The following is a 21,861-nucleotide window of genomic DNA, read 5'->3' on the forward strand; positions in this document are numbered from 1 at the left end:
CCTTTACTTTTCCTAAAGCCAAACTGATCGTCACCTAGCGCATTCTCAATTTTCTTTTCCATTCTTCTGTATATTATTCTTGTAAGCAGCTTCGATGCATGAGCTGTTAAGCTGATTGTGCGATAATTCTCGCACTTGTCAGCTCTTGCCGTCTTCGGAATTGTGTGGATGATGCTTTTCCGACAGTCAGATGGTATGTCGCCAGACTCATATATTCTACACACCAACGTGAACAGTCGTTTTGTTGCCCCTTCCCTCAATGATTTTAGAAATTCTGATGGAATGTTATCTATCCCTTCTGCCTTATTTGACCGTAAGTCCTCCAAGGCTCTTTTAAATTCCCCTATCTCTTCTAAATCGACTCCTGTTTCTTCTTCTATCACATCAGACAAATCTTCACCCTCATAGAGGCTTTCAATGTATTCTTTCCACCTATCCGCTCTCTCCTCTACATTACCGTTAAATAATCCATATGAAACCTTGCAGTATTTTTTATTCATTATTAAACCTACTCCTGCATCACTCCTATTTGATTTTTTATTTATAGCCCTGTGTTCACCTGACCAGAAGTCATGTTCCTCCTCCCACCGAACTTCACTAATTCCCACTATATCTAACCTATCCATTTCCCTTTTTAAATTTTCTAACATACCTGCCCGATTAAGGGATCTGACATTCCACGCTCCGATCCTTAGAACGCCATTTTTCTTTCTCCTAATAACGACGTCCTCCTGAGCAGTCCCCGTCCGGAGATCGGAATGGGGAACTATTTTACCTCCGGAATATTTTACCCAAGAGGACGCCATCATCATTTAACAACACAGTAAAGCTGAATACCCTCGGGAAAAATTACGGCTGTATTTTCCCCTTGTTTTCAGCCGTTCGCAGTACCAGCTCAGCAAGACGGTTTTGGTTAGTGTTACAAGGTCAGATCAGTCAATCATCTAGACCAGGGGCGGGCAAACGTTGCACGCGGCTCATGAGCGCACAGCGCTACACGTGTGCTGCTCGCGTGCAGGCGTCGACCGGGGCTGTGGCGACAGCCGGCAGGTTGCGGCAGTGTAGTGCCAGGCTAAGCTGCGGACGTTGATGCGAAGCGAGCACTATGTAGTGAACGTTGTATTTCAAGAAACGGAGAAGTGGAGATTTGCTATCTTTTAAAAAGTAATGGGAGAATCATATTTTCTTTGTGCAAAAACGTGAAAATTCGAAATGTTTAATATGTGGCAGTATTCTCGCTGGTCAACGGAAGTTTAGCATTGAAGGCCATTATAATAAATTTCACAAGGACGAGTACAATTTATTGTCGGATTCTGAGCGGATGGGGAATTGACTGAGCTTAAGAAGACCGATCTGACAATACCAGATGAATCTGTCGTAGTTGGCCGGCCGTAGTAACCGAGCGGTTCAAGGCACTACAGTCTGGAACCGCGCGACCGCTATGGTCGCAGGTTCGAATCCTGCCTCGGGCATGGATGTGTGTGATGTCCTTAGGTTAGTTAGGTTTAAGTAGTTCTAAGTTCTAGGGGACTGATGACCACAGCAGTTAAGTCCCATAGTGCTCAGAGCCATTTGAATTTGTCGTAGTTGCTGTTGTCACGAGAGATCTGCGACTTTCTCTCGTCATGTCTCTCATCTAACTGATCTAACATTTTATGGAGCACTGTTTTCAAGTTTTCAGGACGACAACAATAATAGCCCAGCGGTATGTGCAAGTTATAAGACTGCGCTTAATATAGCGAGAGCTGGAAAACCATTTGCTGAATTATTAAGTCTCGGTTAAGAGCAAACATCAGTGATGAAAATTTACGTAACTGTTTGTGTTTGTCTGTATGTAGAAATTTTGTTCCAGATATTAAACGTATTGTAAACTCCACCTGTGATAATTAAATAAAACGTATCGTAGGTAGTAGGTACTCTTTCAAACCATGATTTCTTTCAAGCACTCCTACTAACCTTATTGATTCACTCAATAAAGCAAGCTAGGAAATAAAACGCATTACAGAGGAAGGAGCGGACAGAAGGTATGGTGGGGATGGGAGATAAGCGGGTGGCCAGCTTGCCCCTGTGTGCACGCGGAACACCTGTTAACTGCACGCGTGCAAGTGCACCGCACATGTGCAGGATTCCTGCCCGCCCCTGATCTAGACTGTTGCCCCTGCAACTACTGAAAAGGCTGCTGCCCCTCTTCAGGAACCACACTTTTTCTTACCTCCAAACACATACCCCTCCGTTGTGGTTGCACCTAAGGTACGGCTATCTGTGTCGCTGAGGCACTTAAGCCTCCTCACCAACGGCAGGGTCCATGGTTCATGGGGGGAAAGATCCATTTCATATGGAAACATTTATTTCAGCCTTTCTAATACTCACACAGCCAGCTTTTCAACTGGTGGCAAAAACTGGAACTAATTTTATTCCAGCTTAAATCGGTTCCGCACTAACGCATTAGAATACCTAATTACCAATTTTCGCCGCTCTACGACAGTAACAGCCGAGGCTGGACCTCTGTGAGTAGCTGCTCTTTAATTATAACCACCCTGTAGATGCAGATAGAATCAGCAGCATGTGACGTTTCTCTTACTTGGTATAATTAGCTCAAAACGATCTGTTCCAGTCCCTCATTCCTGAGCGTTTGAATAAATCTAAAGTTCTGCCTAAGGTGAAAGATCTATGAAATAGATTCCTTATACTCAAAATACCCGGATATGTGAAATGGTTAATCAACGAAACTGCATCTTTATGGCCCTATATACCTATCTGACTGCGTGTTATATATATAACACATCCCTACCCCACTTTTTCCGCATTTTGACATGCGTCAGATAGGGATATATTTTGTCGCCATTGCTTTTCATATTTGTCGTAGATTTCATAAAGAGAAAAACTATGGAAAACAACATCAGAGCGCGTTTGAATGATCTAACTAGGTTTACGGACTTACATTTCCGTGATGGCGTAGTTCTTCTTGCAGAAAGCCCACAAAGCTTACAACAAATGACTATCAAGCTGAACAGGATAGTCAGTTTTTCGGAGCTAAAAATGAACAGTTATAAAACGGAAACAATGTGCATAAAATGTGTAAATGTATCTACTCAAATTATGGAGTATGAGAAGGTTCCACAAGGCATTGACCAAGTTCCATATCTCAGAGCCTTATCTGTAATAATGGAGACGTAGATGCACATATCAACTGCAGGATTAGGAGAGCTTCCTCAGTCTTCCAGTAAATGCAGTCCGTGTGGTAATCAGATTCTGTAAGTATGTCCAAAGCTTCGGCTGTACTCCTCTATCACGCTACCAATGGTCATTGGCAAAGCATGTGAGACCTGGAACATGTCAGCAAAATCGGCACGCGAGCTCAGCTTTTTCACCAACGATGCTTGAGGCGAATTTTAATGGTCAGTTATCGCGACCACTTTCAAACGATGAAGTAATGACAAGAAGTGGTCTAGGCAGACTGCACAAAATGGCAGCGTGTCATGTTCTATATATGACAGATAAAAGAATCTCTAAATCAGTACTGTTGTGGAAACCAACATCTGGACATGGAAGCAGAGGAACACCTCAGAACACCTAGAAACGGACTTTCTTAAAGGATCTTCTACATGGACATGAAATGTGAACAAACCGAAAATTTGGCAGCTGATCGAGTTTACTGGAGAAAAGTAAGTGTATGTAAGTGTGTGTAAAATAAAGTCCAAAGAATCTTCCAAGGAGTATTTATAATACACTAATTTCAAATAATATTTGTCAACAAAAATCCTGCACTGCATTTACAAGACGCGAAAGAAAAGCTTTCGATTGAGGGCGTTGCTGCAGCGTATATTCAACGTAGCACGACTCCGAAGGGGGTATTTAATTACCAACATGCAGCAACGACAGTGGCCGCAACCTACAATTAACAAACATAACTGTATCTCTCAAAACTGTATCGTTCCTCCGTTATTTAAAATACATGGCTGAGGCTATACTTACACAGAAAACATTGACAATAAAACTGGTCTGAATATAACACTCTGTGAGGAGAAAGAAAGACTGTTCATTAGTATATTACATTTGGTGTACAAAGATTTCAATGTTTAGTTTTTAGTTGGTCCATTGATGGATATGGAGAAACAAATATAGTACTTATCGCAGAAAACATTAGAAATACCATCAGGTGTACAAATCAGGCTGAAGGTTCTATATTTCTGCTCAAAATGTTGCATTTCAGTTTGATACACGTTCTATAGACAGGATCAAAAGTCATCGCCCTGAGACGGCTTCTTAGGTCATTTTAAACAATTCAAATCTTGTTTTACAGTGACATTAACTAAATAAGTATATACCACACAAGAAAAAGGTTTGCATCACCCCAGTTTCCAGAACTCCTGAAGATACACGTTGACTTGGATATTGTATCACAGACACAGTCCCTTTGACTGTTCAGACACTTCACTGAACCCGCCAAAAGCTGTAAACAACCATGCATGAGCAGCGCCTATTAGACGGAGGGGGTCCGACAGCCGATCAGTTCCAGTCATTCCACCAGGAAGGAGGTACACGGCTCGTGTTGTCTGTAGTTCAACCATGCCTAGACAGTCAATGCCGTGGTTCGATCGTGTCTGCATTATTATTTTGTGCAAGGAAGGGCTCTCAACAAGGGAATCTCCAGGCGTCTCTGAGTGAACCAAAGCGTTGTTGTTCGGACATGGAGGATATACAGAGAGACAAGAACAGTCGATGACATGCCTCGCTCAGCCCCCCCCCCCCCCCAGGGCTACTACTCCAGTGGATGACCCATACCTACGGATTATGGCTCGGAGAAACCCCGACAGCAACGCCACCATGTTGAATAATGCTTATTGCGCACCCACAGGACATCGTGTTATGACTCAAACTGTGACCAATAAGCCGTTTGATGCGCAACTTCATTCCCGACGTCCATGACGAGGTCCATCTTTGCAACCACGACACCATGCAGCACGATACAGATGGGTTCAACAACAAGCGTAATGGACCGCTCAGGAATAGCATCACGTTCTCTTCACCGATGAGTTTCGCATTTGCCTTCAACCAGAAAATCGTCGGAGAGGTGTTTGGAGGCAACCCGGTCAGGCTGAACGCGTTAGACACACTATCCAGCGAGTGCAGCAAGGTGGAGGTTTCCTGCTGTTTTGGGGTGGCATTATGTGGGGTCGAAGTACGCCGGCGGTGGTCATGGAAGGCGCCGTAGCGGCTGTACGATACGTGAATGCCATCCTCCGACCGATAGTGCAACCATATCGGTAGGATATTGGCGAGGCATTCATATTCGTGGAAGACAATTCGCGACCCCATCGTGCACATCTTGTAAATGACTTCTTTCAGGATAACGACATCGCTCGACTAGAGTGGCCAGAATGTTCTCCATCGAACATGCCTGGGATGGATTGAAAAGGGCTGTTTATGGACGATCTACGCCGAATGGCCGTTGATGAGTGGGACAATCTGGACCAACAGTGCCTTGATGAACTTGTGGTTAGTATGCCACGACGAATACAGGCATGCATCAGTGTAAGAGTATGTGCCACTGGGTATCGGACGTACCGGTGTGTACAGCAGTCTGGACCACCACCTCTGAAGGTCTCGCTGTGTGGTGGTACAATATGCAATGTGTGGTTTTCATGAGCAATAAAAAGGGCGGAACTCTCGGAACCCAGGTGATGCAAACTTTTTTTTTTATGTGTGTTGAATCGGATAGGAGGAATATCCATTCCTTGTATTCACACAGTATGCAGTCGTCAACAATTCTGCTCTTAAGCCGCTGGCACAATGCCAAAAACAACTTTTTAAAATTTATTTTACTCTTCAAAACTTTTCAACTATTGCTTTACTTAGGTGATGTCGTCTTTAATGAAGTATTTTACCATAATGAATGAACCGTATAAAACAAGTATGAAGTTTTTCATTCTAACAATGCACAATTTCTAATCTTTTATTTCAGTTAAATCCGCAGCACACCGTTCCAACATTAGATGACAATGGTTTCATTTTGTGGGAAAGGTAAGTCAATATTCAAATCTCGTCCGTTTTTCACACTGCAAAATGGAAGCTTATGAAAGCACTTTACCAAGGCCACAAAATACAATCTGAACAAAACTATCCGTAGACAATTGTGTAATGCGGAATTGATCACAAGACGTCACGAAAGGTGGACCGGCCAGCATAAAAGGAGCATAGTGTTGTCTGCAGAGAAGCAGTAATAGCAGAATAGGTCGACCAGTAAAACACAGTGACTTCTAACGTGTTCTAGTCATTCGATGTCACCAAATTAACAAATACATCAGAGATATTTCTGACCTTCTAAGACTGCCCAAGTTGGCCGCTGGTGATGCGATTGGGAAGTGGAAGCGCAAAGGAACAGCAACAACTCAAGCAAAACGAGGCAGACCTCTCGTAATGATGGACAGGAACCGCCTTTCATTGCGGTGGATGGCTGTAGAAATCGCATGAAATAGAGGAGGGAATCACTCGTGAGTTCCAGCCAGGAGTCCAGCCGGCACAATGACTGTGCGTAGGGGGCTTGAGTGACGAATCGTGCTGTGCCCTGCGATAGTCCGAAGGAAGGGTTTGGGTTGGCGGATGCCTGGATAATGTCATCTGCTGTCACGTGCTGTGAAATCAGTAAAGTACGGTGGAGGTGGTGTTAGGTTAACTTTTTTTTCCTTGTTATGGTGTGATCGCCATACTGCGTTTACGAAATAATAACTGGAAACGATATGAACACATTTTAAAGCATTGTGTGCTGCATATAGTAGAGGAGGCGATGATTTTTTGAGCATGACAATGCAATCTGTCATAAAGTAGCATCAATGAAAGAGTGGTTTGTGAACGATAGCATTCATGAAATGGGCTAACCTGCTCAGAGTCCTGATCTGAACGCAGCGGAACACTTCCGGGATGAGTTAAAAGTTTGCCTTATAGCAAAGACTTTGGGTACCATGCTCAAAATTATCTGCTGGGCCTGAGTGCAAAATCGTCTATAGTGCCTTGAGTTTAAAGTGGTTGCTAGCCCTAATCTCTAAGAGAAAACTGCGCAACTGTATTTTAACTATTGAACTCCAGAACGACCGAACAGAGTTTAGACTTTGCTAAACACATTAAGTAATTTTTTGTCACAGTGTACAGGAGGTTTAATATTTCAAGACGAAAGGAAAACGTGCTTGCGTGCGCATTAGGGCCAAGTATAACAAGTTGAGTATACACAAAATGAACAGTTTATCTAAAAGTCGGAGCTCCTGTAACTGCAGAAACATGGAAGACACATTAAAACACTACTCCTATGGTTTCATACCAACGAACGGTAACAATACTGCTCTTAAGTCGCTGGCAGAGTAACAAAAACCTTTAAACTATTGCTTTACTTACGTGATTTGTCAGAAAATGATTGTTTGCGTAAAGGAAACGCAACAGGGACATGTACTGATACACAAAGATTCGAAATCAAAGTTCACCACTTTCCAGTAATAAGTGATTCATCAAAGCCACCTCTTGACCCACAGCGAACAGAATCATGAAAACTGACTGGGCACGTGATACGTGAAGCGCATCATGACCGGCTGAACATCGGATTCAATTCTACCTGAATTTTCAATAAACAATACTGAAATCACCACTTGCGAAAATACAGCTCTGCTCCTAACGACGGTGTTCCGCCATTATAGAGAAACCTAACTCGAAATTGAACTAATTGGCATCCAAAATTCACTATTCACTTGACAATGTAGCAGCACTACAACTGGCCTCATCCATGTCGAATTAAGTTCTTCTCAAATCTAAACTGCCTCGTCTCTGCTTACTCTGACAGTCCCCACCACCTTGTTGCTCAATGTTGAACTTAGTGATGTTTGGACGAAGTTAGTAATTTGGGCGGCTGGTCACATTTTCACAGCACTTGCCACACTGAGATAGTGACACACTACAGCGAGTCACAGGGACAGCCGAATTTAAATAACCAGTTCTGTTAATAATAAAAATATTCATCTTTTTTGTTGCTCTTCTGTTTCGTATGTTGATAGCTGGTTGTTCTCTTACCTCCTATGGTTCACCTTTCTGTAACTGCCTAGAGGATAATCGGGTTACTACTTTAATAACAATGTAAAATCTGGTGGACTTTCTGGAGAATTAGACATGTATTTTCAACCATTTCACTTCACAATACAAATCAGTAAAACACACATAACTCGTTACCATCCTCGCACTTCCTCGCACTTTATAGCCGTGCAACCAACTGCCCAAAAGAACAAAAATTTTCTCTAACAACATGTAGCAAGAAAATTAGTATCATATATAGATCTATTTATGCAAAGTAATCTTTGGGACATACATTTCGTAAATAATAAAAATTAGCTATCTATCTTTTGTGAAAAGCCCGTAATCATCATTGTAATTATATTAAGTATTTATAAACGTTGACATTCAAACATTTTCATATAGCTTTGTTGTAGTAGTGAATTTTTGGTTTTTACATCTTCACCAAGGTATCGTTCACTTCATATGATCCAAGATCGTGAAGTAGATTTATCTCACTATAACCAGTTTTATTACAAACGAACCTAGTTGGGAATGGACTGACCAATCATCAAGCTACTTCTTTTTTCTTTTCAAAAGAGCAGGCGTTCTTCCAATTAGAATTCAGGAGACGAAATACCTCGTCCTTTCGGCCTAAAACTGTTCACTTCGTTCAACCTGTTGCTCATATTCGAAAAGGCCAATCGCACGGCTGCACGTCTTTGCAACGCGCGGCAGCTTGTGGCGACATGTTTCGAGAAGGCTTTTCGCCACCGGAGCTGGCTTCAAAATAACACACAACTGCCTTCCCAGGCTGTTACTTCAAAGTTCAACCAAGAACTTCCACCTGAATACCACTAATTGCAGGAATTTGCAACTACACTCTAATTGAATCAAAATGAGCGACAGGTGGTTATACATACATGTTGCACTGACTGTCAAACCTAATCAAGATGAGAAGAGAGACTCACAATTCAGATTTCCAATATGATCTGCCCCCCTGACATGGAATACACGAGCATGAAAAATATGAGCAAATGCAGGCAGAGAAAAGATACTCTGCCGAAACTGATAAAGCAAACCAACGAAAATTATATGAGGAGCGGATTGATGAGACCTTTCATACACGCTGACTTCAAGCTCCGGCGACCCTCTGTTGTTTCAGCTCTTGAGGAAGAATGGGCTGCCATTCTACCCAGACCTTCAGAGATCTCAGTAGAAGTTCCCCCAGCAGAGTTCAGGCTTTCATAAAGGTAAAGGACGGGCACGCCCCATATTAATCTTCACTGATACTTGGTCGGCTACTTTTGATCAGATAGCTTATTTGTCTCATATTACTGTATTTCTATGATCTCTACTCCTTTCGCAAAAAATAGTGACATTATGTGTGATTGAAAATTAGGAAGAATGTAATGCTTTAGTTTTTGTTAGACCACTAGGGAACGAGCCTACAAAAGCAAGGAGTGTGGTGCAGTGGTTAAGCAATTGCACGCATATTCGCGAGTAGTGGCCTTAAATACTTGATCAGCCTTCGTTATTAAGGATTTTAACGATTTTCACTGCGTCATTTCAGGCATAGGCCGCTATGGTTCCTTAAAAAGACTGCAGATGCATCCTTCCTCCGGTCTTTGCCAACTGAGCCACTACTTCGTCTCTAATGATTTCGTCGTCAGGGAGATGTCAGACCCAATTCTATGGCGAAACAGATTTTTGAGGAGTAGATTACAGGGTAGGGCATCGGACTAATGGGTTTAGGAAGAGACTTTGTGTCAGGTTGTGATCGTATTGAAGCACCAACATATGCTATGAAACTGAACAGGAAGGAAGCAAAAATTTACTCATAGGCACAAGCAGACATAACACTTATTTAAAGCATTCTCTTCAGGCAGTCGTTAATAGAGCAAATGTCTTTCACAAAATGCATAACATGAAGCTGTTTTTCGTTCTCTTAATTTCCTGCCGGCTTCGATTGCAAACCATCATCTGGTAGATGTGTCATAGTAGTTGGAGCATGAGTCACAAATGCAACTACAATCATAAGAATATATTGTGTTAACGTAGGTAAACAAAACATAAAGACGGATTCCTGGACAGCCGGTATGTGACTATCCTAACATGTGTGAACTGATTCCTCATGGCTGCAATGCCAAGTACTGTGTTCCCTTCATATATTTCTATTTTGTCAAGTATGTCTTCAGTAAACAGTTATCAGCGTTTTCTGTCCGTTAATTTCTATTAATACAATGAAGTACTTCTCATCCTTATAGTAACTGGCTGTTTGTTACTTTTAACAGATTGGCGTAAGTTATAGCTTAGAATGTTGTTCTCCATATCATTTCACATTTCACCTTGTGAATTTTCTATAACCTTCTCATCTCAGTTTCATTTCACCTCGTGAATTTCCGTAAACTTTTCATGTCTACTGCTATTTATTTTCACTCAACTGGTATGGCCACGAAGATTTATGTACTTCACAGATTTTATTTTGTTCTACATTCGAAGACCTTGGACGCCATGGCATTCGACCTCCTCCAGTGTTGACCATACGACCGAGTTAGAAGCCAGAGCACTTGTAAATGAAAATATGCTGGAGCACCGTCATGCATGAACGACATGTTCAGGCTTCGGTTCAGTTGGACATCAACATCTGAACGTACAGTCCGCAGAAACCACGTGTACTGCTGTCCGGTTAGTCTCTGTGGTAGAAAATGTGGTCCAGTTATGCTGTTCCCGAGTAGTCCGGTCCAGACGTTCAAACAAATGGTTCAAATGGCTCTGAGCACTAAGGGACTTAACATCTGAGATCATCAGTCCCCTAGAACTTAGAACTACTTAAATCTAACTAACCTAAGGACATCACACACATCCATGCCCGAGGCAGGATTCGAACCTGCGACCGCAGCGGTAGCGCGGTTCCAGAATGAAGGGCCTAGAACCGCTCGGCCACACCGGCCGACCCAGACGTTCAACGATCAACGCTGCTGATGTCGTGATACGTGTGCTGCATTAGGACTGACATCGGTCCGAATGTGACAGCTATGGTAATTAAAATTACCGTCACAGATAAATTCAGCCTCACCCGTGAACAGAATGCTGCTTACAAACAGGGAATTCAGGGTACATTGTTGTTGCAGTCTTTGGCAGAAGTCTCTCTAGGAGGGAAATCTCTATTGTTGAGGAATTGCACTCACTGTAGATGATATAGATAGAGTACTTGCCGATGTAAAATCCGTCACACACTCTTGTGACGCCCTAAGATAGCAGTCCTTCTTTTCGAAGTACTCGAACGTTCGTGTACAATGCGCACCTTTTCCTCAACATCGGGTTCAAATGTTCAAATGTGTGTTTGAATTCAAAAATGGTTCAAATGGCTCTGAGCACTATGGGACTCAACTGCTGTGGTCATCAGTCCCCTAGAACTTAGAACTACTTAAACCTAACTAACCTAAGGACATCACACACATCCATGCCCGAGGCAGGATTCGAACCTGCGACCGTAGCAGTCGCACGGTTCCGGACTGCGCGCCTAGAACCGCGAGACCACCGCGGCCGGCTGTTTGAATTCCTAAGAGAGCATACTGCTTAGGTCATTGGTCCCTACACTACTTAATCTAACTTATGCTAAGAACAACTCACACACCCATGCCCGAGAGGGAGGACTCGAACCTCCGGCGGGAAGGGCCGCGCAGTCCGTGACATGGCTCCTTAACATCTGGTGTTAAGGTCGACCTTCTCGTACTGGTGTGCGAAAACTCTCGGTTTCTCTAACGCACTGACATGACCGGCTAAATGTACGCCTGTCGGGCTGTCTGCGGAGAAGAAAAGCTTCTTCATACAATCGTGCAGCCTCAAGGGCACCGCCATTCGCTTTGCCATACATGAAGTGCAAGTCGTAACTGATTGTGAGGCCGCTACGGCACAGTGCACGGAGGGGGAACGGGTAGTAGTTGCGCACGCGTAAAGTAACAGATAGTCGATCCAAAACCTTGAGATACCAACGTAAACACGGCGATATCCAGGGGCGTTTACAGGTGGTTCCCAACTCTAATTAATGCAATACCTCGGTAACGGTTTATTTGTGGACCCGTGTTTATTGGAGCTTTATCAATAAATGTGCCAGTAGCTGTATTCCTATGTTGCCATATTCGTAATATGTAAAGTGTTTTTGTTCGAGTCTCGTAATTACGTCTTGTCATTTATGTTTTATTTTTGTGATTGTAGTCACGTTTGCGACTCACGTTCCAGTTCCGATGGCACAGCTACCAGATGATGATTTATGGCCAATAAAAGAACCAAATACAGCTTTGTGTTATGAATTTTGTGTAACTTATTGAAGAACTTATTCTTTGTTGTATAACTGAGCCGCTAGTGTATGGAAAGAAGTTCCAGCAGCACTGCATTCTGTATCTGTTCCCTGCTTTCAGCGGCGCAATACTGTGCTACCTGGCCGACCAGTATGCGAAAGATGACTCTCTATACCCGAGGGACCCGAAGCGCAGAGCCGTTGTCGACCAGCTGCTTTACTTTGACAGCGCGACTCTACAGCAGCGTATTAACCAGTATTTCGTAAGTACTACAAATACAAATACCAGCCATACCCCATCGGTCCGAAAAGTTTAGAGACTGAATTAACAAAAATCAGAGAAATGTTTTAATGCTTAATGTTTCTTCTTAACCTACCCAACTTGAGTACAACGCACACTATGTTCAGGTAACCATAAGAAACATAAAAGTCCTTTTTTGAGATGTTGTTCAATCCCTACTATTCCGTCTCCCTTACTCCACCTCTCACTTTTTTACTACTGGAGTTAATTTTATTCGGCTGGTGGTTTTATTTTTTTAGATATGATTATATATGTGTAGCAGCAAGTACGTTGGTACATGGTAACTAGTAACTTTGCTTTACGATATTAAAGTTTGGATTTGCAATGTTCAGACTGATATAAAACTGAAACTGAGAGCTGATGGCAGTACACAAAATTATTTGTTACGAGTAGCTATGGTTTTGATTCAATGTTATTACACTGCCTTTACTTAGTAATTCTTTCTTCATAAAAGCAAGTAACTTTGAGTAATGTTGAATAAATATTTCACTTTGGCTGTCTGAGTCACACTAGCACACATATGTTAAGTTCAGACATGGAGTGGGAGAGGGAATAAATACTTTTATCATAAATGTGGCACACCGTGGATCAAATTATTGCTTTTCCACATCTGCTCTGGATAAACATGTAGGGAACATTCACTTGCTTCTGTAACGTAATCAAGAAAGAAAGAAAACTGTATCTGAACTCACTACCTTGCATCGTATTCAGAAAAGTCAGTAATGAAATTCAAATGATCGTTACAGCACTGAATGTTGGTTACGTTATGCAGTGGATTTTTGATTACTGTTAATCAGAATAGGCGCGCGGCTAGCCCGCGTTCTCTTAATCTCAGGGAAAAAATGTAAAATATTGCTTTGGTTTCACAGAGCAGACCTTGCCACAAAATGTGAACATGATAAAGTCATAACACAGTTATTCGTTATATTTTTTGCGGCCTCATGGAACATGTGGCACAGCACCTTCCAAATCAAACTGAGAAATGCACTGAATAATATGATATAGTCTGCAGGCACTGCTGGAAGCTGTAAGAAAATGTTAAATATTATTATGTTACCTCGCTTTACCGGCGAGGTGACTGCGATGTCTGAAATAAATATTTTTTAAATCTGCTGCGTCTGCGGCCGTTGCCCTCGCAGATTGGTACAGCGGTTCCGCTAAATTGAATGCTTTTTACAACAACTCGCCTAATGGCGGATCTCAAGCTTCATGAACAAAAGACTCACGGCTAGCATATATATTTGCTTAACACGCGAGTGTTACTCGTAACGAACCCCAAAGAGAACAACGAGATTATTACAATGCTTTTTACTATTTATACATGTACTGAATTGTCCTTTTTATCTGAAGCACAGATCATAACCACTAATTCATTTAACAAGATTTTCAAAGGTGATAATATGTCACGGATTCAAAGTTAAAAAATGCATAAAACGTCAAATAATTATGAATGTTCTACATAAACACATAGTACATTCGTGAAATGTTTACACAGTCTTGTTTTATTGCTTCACTTGGTCGTGTTTATTCGTGTTTAAATTATTTCTCTTTCGCCGTGTGCGTGGCACTATATCGATACATTAACTGGTCTTACACACACGGAAAAAATTCTATCACACGCTTTTTATGACGACTGGCCAGGAGTCGCTACACTACGTTACGTTGGTTTAAATGTCGGTATGTCGTCAAAGTGTTGATCCTTCAAGTGAATTTTTGCGTTTTGTTGTTCTATGGCAGGTTCACTTCGATAACACCAAGTCTTGTGATGATTTCCTCCAGAATAGAAATTACTCGCATTTTGCGTTAGTCAGGTTGCAGCAGGCATCCACCCATCGTTGTTTCTGTTAGACAGTCACGATGTTTGCATAAAATCTTCGTACACACTTTTCTCTTCTTCAGAACATTCTGGAGAACGTCCTGAACACTTTATGTGGACTTGTAATTGTGACATAACGTCACGCATAATGAATGCGACCTTACTGCAAATCAATAGGAGCGCTGCACAATTGCTGTACTAGCTGATAAGCCAACGTCTTGATTTGACATACACTACTGCCCATTAAAATCGCTACACCAAGAAGAAACGCAGATGACAAACGGGTATTCATTGGACAAATATACTAGGACTGACATGTGATTACATTTTGACGCAATTGGAACAACCACCTCTCGCCGTAATAACGGCCTTGATACGCCTGGACATTGAGTCAAACAGAACTTGGATGGCGTGTACAGGTACAGCTGCCCATGCAGCTTCAACACGATACCATAGTTCATCAGGAGTAGTGACTGGCGTATTGTGACGAGCCAGTTGCTCGGCCACCATTGACCAAACGTTTTCAATTGGTGAGAGATCTGGATATTGTGCTGGCCAGGGCAACAGTCGAACATTTTATGTATCCACAAAGGCCCGTACAGGACCTGCAACATGCGGTCGTGCATTATCCTGCTGAAATGTAGGGTTTCCCAGGGATCGAATGAAGGGTAGAGGCACGGGTCGTAACACATCTGAAATGTAACGTCCACTGTTCAAAGTGCCATCAATGCGAAAAAGAGGTGACCGAGACGTGTAACCAATGGCACCCCATATCATCACGCCGGGTGATACGCCAGTATGGCGATGACGAATACACGCTTCCAATGTGCGTTAACCGCGATGTCGCCAAACACGGATTCGACCGTCATGATGCTGTAAACAGAACCTGGATTCATCCGAAAAAAATGACGTTTTGCCATTCGTGTACCCAGGTTCATCGTTGAGTACACCATCCCAGGCGCTCCTGTCTGTGATGCAGCGTCAAGGGTTACCGCAGCCATGGTCTCCGAGCTGATAGTCCACGCTGCTGCAAATGTCGTCGAACTGTTCGTGCAGATGGTTGTTGTCTTGCAAACGTCCCCATCTGCTGACTCAGGGATCGAGACGTGGCTGCACGATCCGTTACAGCTATGCGGATAAGATGCCTGTCATCTCGACTGCTAGTGATACGAGGCCGTTGGAATCCAGCACGGCGTTCCGTATTACCCTCCTGAACCCATTGATACCATATTCTGCTAACAGTCATTGGATCTCGACCAACGCGAGCAGCAATGTCGCGATACGATAAACCGCACTCGCGATAGGCTACAATCCAACCTTTATCAAAGTTGGAAACGTGATGGTACGCATTTCTCCTACTTACACGAGGCATCACAACAACGTTTCACTAGGCAACGCCGGTCAACTGCTGTTTGAGTATGAGAAATCGGTTGGAAACTCTCCTCCTGTCAGCACGTTGCAGGTGTCGCCACCGGCGCCAACCTTGTGTGTATGCTCTGAAAAGCTAATCATTTGCACATCACGGCATCTTCTTCCCGTCGGTTAAATTTAGCGTCTGTAGCACGTCATCTTCGTGATGTAGCAATTTTAATGGCTAGTAGTGTATTTCGGGTAGAGCTCATTATCAGATTGTCTTGGACATCTTCAAATTAACAAAGACAGTGTATAACGAACAAAGTTGTCATGGAAGACTGAGTCAAATTTGTTTCTTTCATACGTCCTTATATACCTGATCAGCAAGATGTTCATGACGATCTGATGAGTACTACCTGAAACGTGTCAAATAAAGTCATTGGTTTATCAGGTGGTGGCTTCTTATTTAATGTCCAATATGGCAGTTGTGCAGTACCATGACTTGATTTGTCGCCGTGCGGTCTGGGACGCCTGCCAAGGTTCACGTGGCGCCCCCGTCGGAGGTTCGAGTCCTCCATAGGACCGGGTGTGTGTGTTGTCCTAAGCGTAAGTTAGTTTAAGTTAGATTAAGTAGTATGTAAGCCTAGGGACCGATGACCTCAGCAGTTTGGTCCCGTATGAACTTACCACAGCCATTTGATTTATACACTCCTGGAAATTGAAATAAGAACACCGTGAATTCATTGTCCCAGGAAGGGGAAACTTTATTGACACATTCCTGGGGTCAGATACATCACATGATCACACTGACAGAACCACAGGCACATAGACACAGGCAACAGAGCATGCACAATGTCGGCACTAGTACAGTGTATATCCATCTTTCGCAGCAATGCAGGCTGCTATTCTCCCATGGAGACGATCGTAGAGATGCTGGATGTAGTCCTGTGGAACGGCTTGCCATGCCATTTCCACCTAGCGCCTCAGTTGGACCAGCGTTCGTGCTGGACGTGCAGACCGCGTGAGACGACGCTTCATCCAGTCCCAAACATGCTCAATGGGGGACAGATCCGGAGATCTTGCTGGCCAGGGTAGTTGACTTACACCTTCTAGAGCACGTTGGGTGGCACGGGATACATGCGGACGTGCATTGTCCTGTTGGAACAGCAAGTTCCCTTGCCGGTCTAGGAATGGTAGAACGATGGGTTCGATGACGGTTTGGATGTACCGTGCACTATTCAGTGTCCCCTCGACGATCACCAGTGGTGTACGGCCAGTGTAGGAGATCGCTCCCCACACCATGATGCCGGGTGTTGGCCCTGTGTGCCTCGGTCGTATGCAGTCCTGATTGTGGCGCTCACCTGCACGGCGCCAAACACGCATACGACCATCATTGGCACCAAGGCAGAAGCGACTCTCATCGCTGAAGACGACACGTCTCGTCCCTCCATTCACGCCTGTCGCGACGCCACTGGAGGCGGGCTGCACGATGTTGGGGTGTGAGCGGAAGACGGCCTAACGGTGTGCGGGACCGTAGCCCAGCTTCATGGAGACGGTTGCGAATGGTCCTCGCCGATACCCCAGGAGCGACAGTGTCCCTAATTTGCTGGGAAGTGGCGGTGCGGTCCCCTACGGCACTGCGTAGGATCCTACGGTCTTGGCGTGCATCCGTGCGTCGCTGCGGTCCGGTCCCAGGTCGACGGGCACGTGCACCTTCCGCCGACCACTGGCGACAACATCGATGTACTGTGGAGACCTCACGCCCCACGTGTTGAGCAATTCGGCGGTACGTCCACCCGGCCTCCCGCATGCCCACTATACGCCCTCGCTCAAATTCCGTCAACTGCACATACGGTTCACGTCCACGCTGTCGCGGCATGCTACCAGTGTTAAAGACTGCGATGGAGCTCCGTATGCCACGGCAAACTGGCTGACACTGACGGCGGCGGTGCACAAATGCTGCGCAGCTAGCGCCATTCGACGGCCAACACCGCGGTTCCTGGTGTGTCCGCTGTGCCGTGCGTGTGATCATTTCTTGTACAGCCCTCTCGCAGTGTCCGGAGCAAGTATGGTGGGTCTGACATACCGGTGTCAATGTGTTCTTTTTTCCATTTCCAGGAGTGTAGATGTTGTTCCATTGCGAATTGTGACGTAACAAAGTTCATACATTAAGGCCGCACTTCCAGTACTCAACGTCATCTCTTCACAACTCGCTGGTCAAATACGCATCAGTTGTCTACAGTTGTCTGTTCATGCTGACACCATAGTTACTATGCTGTCGTAGCTTATACGCCAGGAATAAGAGCCGTTCCTTTTTGTACGGACGATGTACCGCTTTAGTGAGACACAATGACTGGCTTGTAAGTACTTTTCAATCATGTATTTCAGTCTCAGGTCAGTCAAATGGTATCGACATATTACCAGGTAATTATCAAATGATCTGCTTAAAAATCGAGAAAGAAGAGATAGTAAAATAGTAGAAAACTAAATTATGGATCAAATTAACTTCCATAAGTGACAAAATGTAATGTCCAGCATAACAGTAAAAATTGCTCCATTTAGTATGTCCTTCCAAGGTCGCCATGTGTTCTGGGGTGGTAAATACTCATACTAATGAATCAGGAACACAAAATATGTGCTGAAAAGGTTTGGAAAAAATCTGCAGGAAATGATCGATCTCAGCTTCTGATAATAAACGCATTGCCTCAGCAGGACGACATTTCCCAAACCACTGGGTTTCGCAACCAACTACAGACAATGCATACAATTCCACATTTGCAGCCACTTCAGTATCAGAGTCGTTTTCACAACATTCATGAATTGCTTCTTCAAGCCCACCTGTTTTATCTCTACTAGACTTTTCACCCACTGGACCGCTTGACACTGTGTCACCCAGACTGAAACTTCAGAAATAGTAGCTACACTATCCACAACAGTGTTCTCCAAATTATAATCTTCTGCGGGCTCTTCTGCGATCACTTCCCAGCAGTTCCTCACACCACTAACCATAACTTCATCTGTCATGGAACTATGCCATCTCCATAAACTCTTATAGACCTAAAAACATATTTACAAATATAGGTACGGTCCTTCTAACTACTGTATAAGAACCAACTATAAATGAGGTACTAATATATGTATAACATTCAACTGTGTGCTTAAACTGTTTTTGTCATGCTACACATTTTCAGTAATCATCCTACACGTGCACTGTCAGAGGAAATAGTTTGTATTTTCTCAGTAGCTAACATTTTCGAGAAGATTTATGAACAATGTCATCGGCAATGTTCATTCTTCATTAGGAGAAGCATTTCACAGCATCTGATGAGTAAAATTGCATGTAACTAGTAACTGAACTCACGACATGTAAGGATCGGAAGAAAAGTAGCTAGGTAGTCAGTTCCAAAACTGGACATGTTCATCTTAAGGTAAACAGAAAAACGGAAAAAGACTACTGTGTCACTTTGTAATGAAATTAGAAATCTATAAAAAATAAATTAAATGCAGAAAATTATTTCAAACAAATATGTGGTAGTTACTAGAAAATACCTCATTTTCGTAATTAAGAGTAAATTTTTAACGGAAATACTGACTTTTGAAAGTAGTAGAGGACACGTTTAGTTTTGAAACAACAAACATGGACATAACGAGTTTTGCAACGGATAAAATATGAACGATTCTGGAAATCATTAAATGTTTATAAGAATTCTGAGATGTATTCCCATTTTTAATATAATTAAAAAGTAGTTACATGAAGAAAATAATTGTATTATATATATTTTATAATCACTTGTCTCTTAATGCACTAAAGACAGAAACTGTTCCTAGAGATAGAAACTGATTCTCAGAGTACAATTAGGAAACGGTTAAAATTTAAGATACTTAGGTGCAATATTTTGCACTATTGAAAGTATGTATTTATTTATTTCACAAATACGTATTTTATGGGTGACATGGTAATTTAAGAGAAGTGGAATCAAAAGAAGTAGCTTTCTTGAATTAAATTCAGATGGGTTCTGGCTGTCCATGTGAAATAATTTGGGCTGTTAGTGAACCATCCATTTAGGATGTATCTGTCATTATTAAAAATTAATTGTAGTTTGAAACATAATCGGAAACAAGCAAAAGAAGTAGCTTTCTTGAATTAAATTCAGATGGGTTCTCGCTGTCCATGTGAAATAATTTGGGCTGTTAGTGAACCATCCATTTAGGATGTATCTGTTATTATTAAAAATTAATTGTAGTTTGAAACATAATCGGAAACAAGCATTTCTTTCTTTAACAAAATTTCAAAAATATTCTACAGTATGGTTACCAATGTGGTGTACTTTACGTTATTGATATATCATTCATACGATACAGCTGTATTCTATGGCAGAAAATAGCTTAAAAATTACGATTTATGGCGTACAAAACTTTGCTTCAATGAAGAACGCAGTTAAATAAAATCTTTTTCAGTCATTGGTCCTGTTGTCGTTGTCTTAAGTTAAGCTTGCAAGACTCTGGCAATTCTTTGAAAAACTAATTAAATTGATTGTTGTGCTACTCAGTGCCAAAGTGCTTATATGGCAGGTTCATAACCTCTTTGATTTTTTAAGATTTAGATACAAAACCCAAAGGTAAAGGTTCAACAACCACCTGCTTAATGCTTCTGTCTTTTCTGCAAACACCCCTTGGCACTCCAAGATCTGTAATATAGCTTGTTTCACCTTGGATTGTTGTTAATATGCTTCTGTGAATAAAGAATCTTTTTATGGGAACGAACTTGAAGTGGCAGTTTGCTAGATGTTTCATTATATCAGTCACTGCCTTTTTCCAGTTAAGGAATCCAGCCAGATGGATGACGCATCCAAATTCCTGAAATACTTGTATGTTTATGTACTCTTGGGGACACAACTCAACACTTCCCCTCTCCTAAACTTCATATAATCATCTTTGTTGCTCATTACTTCCCACACTCTCTCTTCCTACATATTCCCAATTTCCTGTATTCATTAAGTTGTTTTATTTGTTGCAGTTGTCTTTGTATTCCACATAGGCTGTAGTTTCAATAGTTAAGGGTTTTCTTTTAACTTGTACTTGTATTACTGTCCATGTTTAACTCCCCTTTTAGTTGTCTCATCAAATACTGTTCATATTTTACTTTGCTCATTTATTTAATGAAAACTGGTACACAGCCACTGCTTTGATTAGAATGTTAATGTTAAAATGCAGTACCACCACACTCTCAAACTGTAGGTTCCCTCAAACACCTCCATTTTCCTGCATTTATTAATTTCTCTTTATCTTATTGATATTGCTTAAGTTCTTTATGTATTCTGTATTTACATTGACAACTGTCTCTTCTTTTTAATTGATTGTGTATCACTCTCCATGTTTCATACCTCTTGATGCAGCCTTGTCTAGTACTAATTTTATCTTATTTTATTAGTTTTGTTTATTAATAGAAACTGTTATGTAGGCATGCTATTCCTATTTTGTGCTAAAGGTTTTCCTGTCAACTCCACTGTTATTTATGTACTGTTCAGGTTTTACTATTTCATTGCAAAGATGTTACTTACTGTATGTTTCTACTTCACTCTAGATGTGTTACTTCTCTTCCAATGTTGTCTGCTAACATTTAACTTCTTAGGAGATAATACTCAGTAAATGTCTGAAGATGGCATTGTAAGCCGAAAACCGGTTAGCAATAAAAGTAATATTGCACAACAAAAGCAAACTGGTGCTTTTCATTTATTATTAGAATTTTTCCGTCGTCGAATATCTTCTCGATACGACAAAAAACGCGATCTGGTGGCATACAAGAGTGGCCAGTGACTGGAAAAATTACGACTTTTTTTAATTGGACTGATGCTTCAGTTGCCAGTCACTTACTCAGCACACCCGTCATGATTCCATTTTCGTTTTGACCATCGCATCCATCGGCAAAAAGGCGTACAGTGTGCATCATTGGAGGGAAAGATGTATTTCATAATTTATGATGCACACGGGAAGCTATTATATTGGAACTTTTGAAACCCTCATTTTCTATCCAGCAATACTCTGACAAGCCAGGAC

General features: G+C 42.3%; 1 protein-coding gene across 1 annotated transcript in view; it reads left to right on the forward strand.

Annotated features, from left to right (window-relative positions):
• The window catches only part of LOC126237227 (glutathione S-transferase 1-1-like), a 105,544-nt gene that overhangs the window by 39,248 nt on the left and 44,435 nt on the right, over positions 1-21,861 (forward strand). The window contains exons 3-4 of the mRNA XM_049947119.1: positions 5,966-6,024; positions 12,456-12,597. Coding sequence (XP_049803076.1) covers positions 5,966-6,024; positions 12,456-12,597 — 201 coding nt within the window. The remainder of the gene's footprint in view (positions 1-5,965; positions 6,025-12,455; positions 12,598-21,861) is intronic.

The sequence above is a fragment of the Schistocerca nitens genome, chromosome 2 (genome assembly GCF_023898315.1).
Source record: "Schistocerca nitens isolate TAMUIC-IGC-003100 chromosome 2, iqSchNite1.1, whole genome shotgun sequence".
NCBI lineage: Eukaryota > Metazoa > Arthropoda > Insecta > Orthoptera > Acrididae > Schistocerca > Schistocerca nitens.